The sequence below is a fragment of the Crotalus tigris genome, unplaced genomic scaffold, assembly GCF_016545835.1.
Source record: "Crotalus tigris isolate CLP2741 ecotype Arizona unplaced genomic scaffold, ASM1654583v1 scf7180000019267.1258330, whole genome shotgun sequence".
Classification (NCBI taxonomy): domain Eukaryota; kingdom Metazoa; phylum Chordata; class Lepidosauria; order Squamata; family Viperidae; genus Crotalus; species Crotalus tigris.
In genome coordinates, this window is record NW_024097462.1 from 425824 (window position 1) to 436932 (window position 11109).

General features: G+C 35.3%; 1 protein-coding gene across 2 annotated transcripts in view; it reads left to right on the plus strand.

Annotated features, from left to right (window-relative positions):
- Positions 1-7780, plus strand: part of TPCN2 (two pore segment channel 2) — a 51330-nt gene extending 43550 nt beyond the window's left edge. For both annotated transcript variants that reach the window (XM_039361433.1, XM_039361434.1), the window contains 5 exons: positions 772-850; positions 980-1062; positions 2407-2488; positions 3115-3200; positions 4140-7780. In XM_039361433.1, coding sequence (XP_039217367.1) covers positions 772-850; positions 980-1062; positions 2407-2488; positions 3115-3200; positions 4140-4218 — 409 coding nt within the window. In that variant the 3' untranslated portion in view covers positions 4219-7780. The remainder of the gene's footprint in view (positions 1-771; positions 851-979; positions 1063-2406; positions 2489-3114; positions 3201-4139) is intronic.
- Positions 7781-11109: the final 3329 nt, after the last annotated feature.

An 11109-nucleotide genomic window follows, 5' to 3' on the forward strand; every position in this document is an offset into this window, starting at 1 on the left:
TGTAATTTCATCACAATGAAGAAAAATCACTGAATTTGGGTATCTTCTTTTTTAAGAGAATGTCTTTAGAGTGGAGTCCTTGCAGAGAAAAGGATTCTGGACTGAATGATTCCTAGTTTAAGTCCCTGCTAACACTACAGGTAGTCCTTGATTTACAACTGTTCATTGAACAATGATTGAGATGGCCTTGGGGGAAAAATGAGTTATGATCTGTATTTGCACTTGCAATCCTCATGCTGCCCTCGCAGTCCTGTGATCTCAGTTCAGGCATTTAACAACTGGCTTGCCTTTATGACCAGTTGCAGCATCCTGCAATCAGGTGATTGTGATTTGTGATCTTTTTCTGCCAATTTTCGGCAAAAAATGTCCATTGGGGAAGCTGCATCCACTTAACAACTCCATGATTTGTTTAACCACCATCATAAAAATTGGGCCAACTCAACTTACAACAACAGAAATTCCAGTCCCAGTTGGCAGTGTAAGTTGAGGAAAATCTATATTTCTTGAATTTAAGTGCTTCTGCTGCAACATCTGGCTGACTGTTTTTCTTTCTCGCTATATTCTTTTAGCTTTGAAGCATCTTATTCTCTTTTTTTTTCCTGTCTACATTTTTAATAGATTTAAAATCTCCAAGCTTAATTTTCCTCTTCGTTGTAAGAAATCTAAAAGTATATTTATGGTAAAGAATAGCTAATTTAACATTTGATCTGTGCAGTGCCACTGTGCATATGGTGATGAAATAACTTCCAGTTATTTGTTATTCCATTATAGCCTTGTAAGTAATACAACTTTGCAGTGTGGCACGTTTGAACAACTGGAGTATTGGCCAAACAACTTTGATGATTTTGCTGTGAGTATTACTCAATGTGTATTAAATAGTTGCTTTAATTACTAGTTTGTTTGTTGGGTAGCTCCTTATATATTATGAAACTCTCATAATAGGTGAATGTTTCAACTACTTTTCTTATCCATAATATAGGCATCACTAGTGATTTTGTGGGATGTGATGGTTGTGAACAACTGGCAAGTTTTCTTGGATGCATATTCCAGATATTTATCTCCGTGAGTAATGAACAAATGCTTTTTTTTTTTTTTTTGGCAATGCATTTGATAACCTAATTCAGATATGGACTTCTCAAAAATTATCAGGCAGGTCTCCAAATTTTTTTTTAAAAATATATGTTTTTATCTCTTACCATATACTCTGTTTTGTTGCTTCCTTGGTCTATGCCAGGGGTAGGCAACCTTGGCTCTTTTATGATTCGTGGACTTCAACTCCCAGAATTCCTGAGCCAGTTGGCTCAGGAATTCTGGGAGTTGAAGTCCACGAGTCATAAAAGAGCCAAGATTGCCTACCCCTGGTCTATGCAGAAGCAACAAAACCAGGATCCCTACTACATGGCAGACTCTCTCATCATTGTGGTTACCGTAGTTTTACAGTGTGTGGTCCTTGATGCTCAGCAAACCCCACTCCCTCCTATTACTGAAGATGTTATCCAGTTGAGTAATGAAATGTCTGCAAAAAAACAGCCAAACTCCCAGCCAAGGACCCCACAGTCGAACTCTGACCGATAAATATTCTCTTCTGTTAGTTTTATGCTCTCAGACAAAGTGAAAAATAGAGTGGGAACAAGTTGGCTGTCTATTCTGGAGCACTGCCAAGATAAGCCAGGAATCAGCAATAACGAGCTAGTATAGCAAGAGGGGTATAGAGGATATATTTTTTAAAAAAGCTAGTTACAATACATAAACTGCAAAAAATCTAGAACTGGTAACAGCCTTAATTAGATTATAACATATGAGCAATAGAGTATCTATGGAGATTTTCATCTGCAGGACTGGCTGAGGAATTCTGGGAGTTGAAGTCCACAAGTCTTAAAGTTGCCAAGTTTGAAGACCCCGGGTCTAAGTCATGGTGGTGCCAAAGGTATTTTTTCCAAAAAGCAATTGGACTTTCTTGGGGTTTTTTCCCCCTTGAAAACATTTTGCTTCTCATCCAAGAAACTTCAGTTCTTCAAAACTTCTTGGATGAGAAGTGAAACATTTTGAAAGGAAACAAAACCAAGAATGTCCAATTGCTTTTTGGAAAAAGCACCTTTTGGACAAGCAGTAGAGTGGATTTAGAGTGTATTCAGGGGTATCTAGGGCAAAAAAGAAAAAAAAGAAAAATCAACAAGAAAATTCTAGAGCCAGCAAAAATGCTAAAAGGCCACAAGAAAGATTTAAGTGGCAGGAATAATTCATCTATACAAGGATATCCAACTTTGTAATTTGTAAAAGGAACTGGAAAGAATACCACACAGGAAATGTGTGGTGTGCTATAGGTCACACAGTGCAGGGAATTCTAAGACTGGAATTGTAATAATAGGCATGACTTGATTTTATTCTTTTTTTTTTCTTTTGCAGCTGGTCAAAATTGTACTTTGTCACCTGGTGGTTGACTTCCTCTGTCATCTGGGTCAACCTTTTTATAGCGTTGCTTTTAGAGGTAAGGCTTGACTGGTCATCCAAAGCAATAGGCTTCAAGAACACATGAGCATTTACGGGTGGTTTCACTTGGAGTAGCAAATCGCATTTATGGATGATTTCACATGGAGTAGCAAATCTCCTGATGTCACACTAGGATGAACAGCATATACAGTACTAAGTTTGCTGGAAAATTTATTTTTTAGGTTGGGTTACTAGGCTTGAAAGTGCATGACTTTCCATGGAGGCACCTTTTGCACAAACACATGACTTTAACGTTAGGTCTGAGAAGTCTTGCATATTACTATTGATGATACTTACCTGGAGTACCTTAGGTTGGGCAACTTTGAGTTGATTTGTCAGATACTTTTCTTTGAATTGTTAATAAAGAAAGGAAGTACGCTGTCCATAGAAATTTGTGCAGCAGCTTTCCTTAAACCTTATAGAATGCAATTTTCTCTTTTTTTAAACATCTGAATTTCAACACAGTTATAGTTTTTGTTACTGTGACTTCCACAAATAGCCATGTCTAACTATATGCTAATCACATGAATTGACTGAGTGCCTTGAATTTTTAAAACCTATTGCAAATGAATTGAGTAAGAGGCTTCTCTCTCTTAAAATGATATTGGTTTCCTTAAATTGCAGAATTTTATTCATAAATGGGATCGTCGCTGCCATAGGCCATCTCTCTCAGAAGTTGAATATCAAATGACAGTGGAACTCCTCTTCAGGTACAAGCACAGCAATGCAGCAGCTTTATATTTTTAATTGAGAAAAGAAACTAACCGAGGACTAGAATGAGGCAAATGATCAATAACAGTTATTTTCTTTGCTACCAGGACTAAAACACTGCAAGGAAAAATAGCATCAGGGACTCCATGCAGAGAGTGCCAGAATTTAGAGCATGTTGCCCTATTTTTGTTATCTGATTACAGGTAGTCCATGACTTACGACCACAATTGAGCCAAACATTTCTGTTGCTAAGTGAGACATTTGTTAAGTGAGTTTTGCCCCATTTTACGACCTTTCTTGCCACAGTTGTAAAGTGAATCGCTGCAGTTGTTAAGTTAGTCAAATGGTTGTTAATCTGGCTTCCTCATTGACTTGACTTGTCAGAAGGTTGCTAAAAGGGATCACATGACCCTGGGACAGTGCAACCATCATAGATATGAGTCAATTGCCAAGCATCTGAATTTTGATTACGTGACCATGGGGACGCTGCAACGGTCGTAAATGTGAAAAACGGTCATAAGTTACTTTTTTCAGTGCCACTGTACCTTCGAATGGTCACCAAATGAACTGTTGTAAGTTGAGGACTACCTATATACTATACTAGCAAAGTTGTTAGAGAATCTGTTTTAAAATAAAACAAAATATAATTTTGCGTATGAAGTATCTATTGGTAATTGAATAATGAATGATAGACTATAGGGCAGGGGTGTCAAACTCACAATGTCATGTGACGTGTCGCAATGTATCACAACTTGTTCCCCATTGCCGGAGCTGGGGTGGGCGTGATTTTGGCATGACGCATCCGGCCCACGGTGCTATAGGGGCTTTTAATGTTGAAATGCCTAGGGAAGTTATTTCTGGTGTGTAAAAATATGTACAATGTCTGTACTAAGACACTGATTCTGCTATTTTTCAGTGATTCTGACTTGTTCTTGCAGGGATGTTTTGGAAGAACCAACGGAGGAAGAACTGATTGCAAGACTTCACCAGCATCCACATATGCATCTATATAGATGACACCTAGCTGGAAGTGGCAATCCAGCCTCATTATGCCTGCATGCAGGTTTTATAGCTAAAGAGAAGATAACTCCTATTTCTTTCTAGAAAGAGTGCTAATTTGATTTTATTTTTGAATGTTGCCTACAATAGACGGTCTTTAAAGATCACTTGGGTTCATTTTAAACATATTTTTAAATTCTAATTTGACTTCCTTTTAAGTTGACATGGAATAGATAATTATGGAGTATTAATTGCTTTTAAGAAAGGGAAATGGATCAGTGATACCGCACTTTATACTAAATGTGGTGGAAGATAAATAACTATGTCTGCCGGCCTGGTGCTAGCACTAGAGACAGTGCAAAAGGCAAACCTTCTACAGAGGCAAACTTCCTTTTTTAGTATTTGTTGTGTGATATGCCAGGACAGTGCCTTATTGTTAGAAAAGTGTTTTAGTAAATGTCTAAATGTTTCAAATATAGGATAAAAGTTTAAAACCTAAAGGTAGGGATTCATATAAAAATTGTTATTTTATATGTTCTAATGCGGCAAGCTATTGTAGAAAGAAGAAGAATACAATAATACAATTCCAGTTTTGGGGACTCGAATTCATGGCATTAAGATGCATAATGTTTTGTCTCCCTGCCCCTCTAATCCCCTTCCTTATCAGGATCAGCCAATCTGAGGCAATCTAGACTAAGACCAATGAGGGAATAGAATGGGTTACAACCCCTATTTCTTGTTTGAGGCTCAACTTTGCCTTGTTTTACCTTTTTGGTGAAGCCTGCTCTGTGTGTGTCCTTAGTGAAATAAGTACTGTAGAGGAAAACAGTTGAAATAATTGGCAGAGACTAGGTCTATGTCTCATACTTGGGTTCGTAGGCGAGTTTTGTAACTGTCCACATGTATTGTAGCAAACATTTTGTGAGTATTACCCAACCCATTTTGCAAGAACATCTATGACACACAGATTTTATTCAAATTCAACCCACTGGCCTTAAAATTTGGGCATCTATGTCAAATAAAAATACAACATTGTTTCATGCCAGTAAAAACAAAATTATAGAAATTAAATCTTAGTCCTTTTAATCATATCAGTAGCAAATATATTTGTGTTGGCTATGTTATGATTCCATCAGGTACTATGTAAAATCTCTATCTGTGTGACTCCCTGGAATTCCCTAAAATACATTGACAGATAAAAGCAGCTCTTTATGAGGATGAATGCTATAATAAGAACAACAAATCTAATTGAGATATCTTTGGTCTGAAGAGATGACCCACCTAGTGACGCAATTCAGTGAATTATAGAGCTCCCATTCGGTTGTTATTTTATTCATTCAGGGATGCTAAATAGTCTTATTCTGCTTTCTGTCTCACTTCTGAATTTTTTCGTCATTGCTGAAAGGGAAATTCTTTGACATTTGATTAAATAACTATGATCATCTCATAATAGTTGCTTAATTAAAAATGCATTGAAATATTCTCTTCCTTAGGTGACGTAGTTCTGTTCATAAAATATATGCAATGTTTCTCAACCTCAGTACCTTGAAGATACGTGGAAATGCCTGAGTAATTCTGGAAGTTAAAGTACACACATCTTAAAGTTGATGAGGTAGAAAAACACTGACATATATATAAAGGCCATATTTTACTTCACCCAATTTTCTGGCTCCATACAATATACTGAGCCATTAATTCATCAGATAGGCTGGTTCGCATAACAGTTTGCTTCAAATATTGTGCAAGAGGTTATGCACCGAGCCGTTTTTGGTATGCTCATAGAGTGCAAAATCACTGGTTTTGTACATTCCAATAAATGTTGAGCTCAAAACAGCTCAGTTTCCAGAAGCCTCAAAACAGTTTTTGAGTGCTCATTATGAGGACGTTTGTGAAATTTTATGCTTGAAATGGTTCAAAATGAAATCTGTGGCATATAAGGGAAAACTCTTAGTCCTCCGGAAATTGAACATTTCTCTTTTGGACCATGCTGATTTAGTCATTTCAGGGATGCTCCAGTGATTTTTTCCTAAAGTTAATTCTCTGAACTGGAATGAGTTTGTGGTTTTCCAAACATGATCCTGTCCTGTTTTATGCAGAATGCCACAAACATTCTGAAAAATGGAACATGGAACATTTTGGAAAAGTGCTGAATATTACATTTTGCAATGGTAGAATTTTTTTATATCCCTATTAGACTATAATGTGATTGCTAATTTTTAGTTTATTATGTCCTACAAACACATATCAGTTTTGTATTTTTGACCTAAATAAAAGAGGAGGGAATAGTTAAAAAGTAGCTGTATTTATCTTTAAGGATTTCTTTCTCCCAAGTAATTTTTCCTTTAAAATGCAAAGGTGGTTTTAGATTTGCAGAGAATGTGCCAATGTATCTAGATGGATTTTGTTTATTTTGAGAAATGTTAAATTGAGACCAAATATAGCAGCTACTATATTTTTTAAAAAAAAGATTTAGTTATTCTCTACTTGCCTTAATTAAGAATTAATTAATAATAAGATAAGTAAATATTAAAGTAGAAAGACAATGTGTTCCATGTCACACAGAGTATGGAAGCTGAGAGACTGGTATACCACCCTTGCATGTAGGAAAATATTTATGCATTATAAAAATAAAAACATTAATTTAACAGTTATTATTGATCAATAGGCATTTCATTTGCTATGATCTGGGTTTCTGATATGCATTCCTTTGGATAGCATGAGGTTTATTTTCTTCATCGTTAAAACTCCCATTTTCAAAAGAAAATCCTTTCTTAACTATATTACATATGGATTACATTTTGAATTACCCTTCCTTAAACATTCTTTTATACAAACAAAGTTAAGGAAGAGTAACTATGCTGTAGCCTTTCTCTGAAATATTAAATCTGTTTTTTGCTTCCATCCTTCTGAGGTTGGTAAAATGAGGACCCAGATTGCTGGGGGCAATATGCTGACTCTGTAAACCTCTTAGAGGGGGCTGGAAAACATTGTGAAGCGGTATATAAATCTGAGTGCTATTGCTATTTATATCAAAAGAATGTTTGGCATTCTTTTAAGCCCAGAATTTTCATAGCTTACTTTAAGGGTGAGGACCTTTTGATATTCCAGCTGATACTGATGGTAGCACCTTTCATTATTGGCTGTATTTCTAAGGCCATTGAAGCAAGAGGACAACATTCCTCTGTCCCTGGCTTGTTTTGGTTTGATTTATTTTTTGGTCATCAGTAACAACTATTATGAAGAACATGATTCTTTATGTAACATTTTGTTAATTTTAAGCTTAAGAAAAATGAGCATTTTTCTGTACTCAGGATAGCAGGTATAACTTCCAAACATTCTTCATGCTACCTTTTTCTTCTAGTGGTGCAATTTGGGCAATTCAGTGCTCTAGGTTTACCAGTGCAATATAATTTTGAATTTCTCATGCTCTGAGAACATATGGAGAAACCACTAAAGTTGTTTGCATATTGTGAAGTTTTATGTATTAACTTAAAAAAAGGAAATTGTAAAATGTAATCTATGTGAGTCCTTTTTTAAGAGCACAGATGTTAGCATATGTAATTAAAATATTTTTGAAACAGTTGGCGTTTTATAAATTATTTTGTGTTTGTACTAGCATTAAATCTGAAGTCCCAAATCTCAAGCACTGTAGCTTTCTTCGTGCATAATGACAATGATTGCCCTTTTGCTGTTAGCTGTCAAAAAGATTTAGAGCAGGGGAGTCCAAAATTGGCAAGGTTAAGACTTGTGGACTTATGTTCCCAGAATTCTAGGAGTTGAAGTCCATAAGCCCTAAAGTTGACACAGTTAAAACATCCCTGGTTTAGAGTAAAACTGCAAATACGTAAATCAGATTGATAACAGCATCATAACATCAGTAGCATCAGATATTGCACAGTTTCTACAGATTGGTTTTTAATGAAAAATCATCCACTACATGGTACAGTACAATGGAGGCATTGACCCCATATTGCCTGAGTTATTGCTTTACATAAGCTCAGTGTTATACACACACAGTTTTCTGTTATCTTGCAATTATTAGAGAGATGGTACCTGGCTCATTTCCTCTCCTTCTTCCCCACTTTTTAGATTTAAAACAATCCTGTTGAGTAGGTTGAGCAGAAATGACATATGGGTCTAATCATTGTCTTAAAAAGGAATGTATGATTCTTCCAGGCCTAAAGCCTGCAGGGACTGAGGCTTGATGCTTTCAAGAAACTTGTATAAGTGTTTAGAGTATTATATGGGGTTATTTCTTAATTCGCAAATTTTGTCTTTGGGTATATTTTCTTGGAAATGTTTTGTCTTCATTTAACTGAATTTTCTAAATATAGGCAGTCCTCATACGTCTACAAGCTGTACACCTTTCTGAGGGAGTTTATGTGAAAATAAGAAGGGCATCTTCCGAATATACTTTTTGGCCCAACTATTTCTGAATCAGACTTTTTATTAGGAATGCAGTATTCTTCTACCTCCTTTGGAAAGCATTTCATGGTGATAATAGCATCATAGAAATGTTGGTGTCTTTTATAAATAACAAACTGCAAAAATGGAAGATGGGGAAATGTTGCTGTTCTTGCTGTTGATGTCAGATCTATATGGGTGATTCATTTTGTAAACCATTTTTGATGCTGAATATAAAAAGTGGCTGAAGATATGTTTTCATCTTGAGAGAAAAATATCAGGCACTTTCCATTTTATACCATGCTCTCTCTTGCTATTCAGTACATGAGGCAGTTGAAGTAATTTGAGTGACTGAAGCAAGCAATAAAGTAGCTATCTTTAAAGAACTGGAGATCGGGGGTGGGGTGGGGGGAATAGGAGGAAGCATCTTGTCTAACAATGGCATAGAAAATGGAGGCTACATAGTTAAAATCTTTAGATCAACCATATCCATGATGCTTCAAATCCAATATTGGCAATATAATTATTTTTTGCTTGGGAACATATTTTAGGCATATTATTTCTTTCAAAGATGGCCAATTTTGTTCTTGAGTTATAGCTTCTTTCCTGATAATGGTGACAAATGATGGACCACAAAGTATAGCGGTATCTGGGAAACCAATACATTGCTTCTCCCTGCTTTAAACAGATACAGTAATCTTCAGAGACTTTTGCCAGTCAGGTCAAGGATAAGTGAAAAGTAATTTCCCCCCTATTTTAAATATACTCATCTGATTGCACAATGAGCCACAATATGTGCATATATAATCAGACACATTGCTCCATCCTTCTTAGTTACACCCACCCACCCACAGTTTTGTTTATTACAGGACAGGAATCTATTGGATGGGTCTCATATAAGTAGTATACTATTTTTTATAATGTATACAATGTTAAAATACTGGGATGATGTATGTGATTGGAAAGTTTAAACATTTAAAGATAATTAAATTTGAGAGAATTATGACTTAGAAGAGTGATTTGAATACCGAGGGGAAAGTAAGCTTAAATAAGAATTTTGAAAACAGGACATATAGTGACTCAATAAGATGACTTTTATAAATATAGTTGAAATATAAACCGCTCAGAAAAGATGTTATATGTGGATGTTAATAGGATACATAAGTAGTATGGTATCTTTATAATATATGAAATATGAAAATACAGGGATGGGGTATGTAAATGAAAAGTTTGAATATTTAGGTAATTAATTTTGAGAAAACTATGACTGATAAGAATGGTCTGAATACTGAGGGGAAATTAAGTTTAAATAGGAATTTCGAAAACAGGACACGTAGTGACCTAACAAGATGACTTTTTCAAATACAATCGAAACATAAGTTAATTAGAAAAAATGTTATATATGGATGTTATTGTTATCTGAACAACAACAAATGTTTATATCCAACCTTGTATGTATTGAAAATATTATATTTATTAATGTTGACAAAAGAGAATAACATTGGAAGAAGGGAAGATCAAGGAATCATACTATTAATTAATATCTTGATCATGGAATTATAGAAAATAATTATTATTGATTGTTTTTTCAGATATATGAACCCAGACAACACACGGTTTACTAAACACTGAAGATTGTTATTGCAAAAAATCAATAAAATACATTTAAAAAATAAATAAATAAAACTCCAGAGACTAAACACAAATGCATTTTCATATATGGATGCTTAATAAGTGACTTTATGGGCAGGAGGTACTGTATCTCAGCCCAACTATTTGCGGGGTTGTTGCAGGAAAAAGTGGTGAAAAGACTGTTCCTGTTGGGTTTATGTTAAGGTATAAAGTGGTTTGTTTGTTTCTGGTTTTTGATGTTATGTGAACCTAGATATTCTAGAAAGATCATGGCTTACAAATTAGTATAGTATTGCATAAACCTGGGTAATTGTGAACTGGCTTAGTGTGATCTGTACACATATAATTTATATGCAACATTGAATTCCTGAAAGAAAGACCAGGTTATAAATCCAACATGAATTAATTTTAGAAAGCTAATGCAAGAAGCCTAAGAACATTATATACATGCAACTGATGAATAATTACTGTAATCTAATCTGAAAAAGAGAGAGAGTGGTAAAACTATTTAAGAGAGGACACTAAATGGTTTGACTTTCCAAATGAGAGATGTCTTTTGTTGAGCATAGTGAAAAATCACTTTTTCTTGGTCAATTGGAAAGCTCAGCTTGATGGCCTCCTAATCCACACTGTTCTGATCCTAAAATGTATGTGAGATTTATCGTGCAGAATTGGATTCTGGCATCTTAGGTTGCAGTTCTCCCCAACTGAAGAGTATGGTTTTGTTCCACCAAGGATTGTGATGCAAATCTGCAATACTATAGTGTTGAACTGTCACAGGCTTGGGTCGTGTCAATATGGCGATAGCGCTTTACAATAATGATATTATTAAGGTGAGCTGGAGAGCCTGTCTGACCTGTATTATTTTACTCA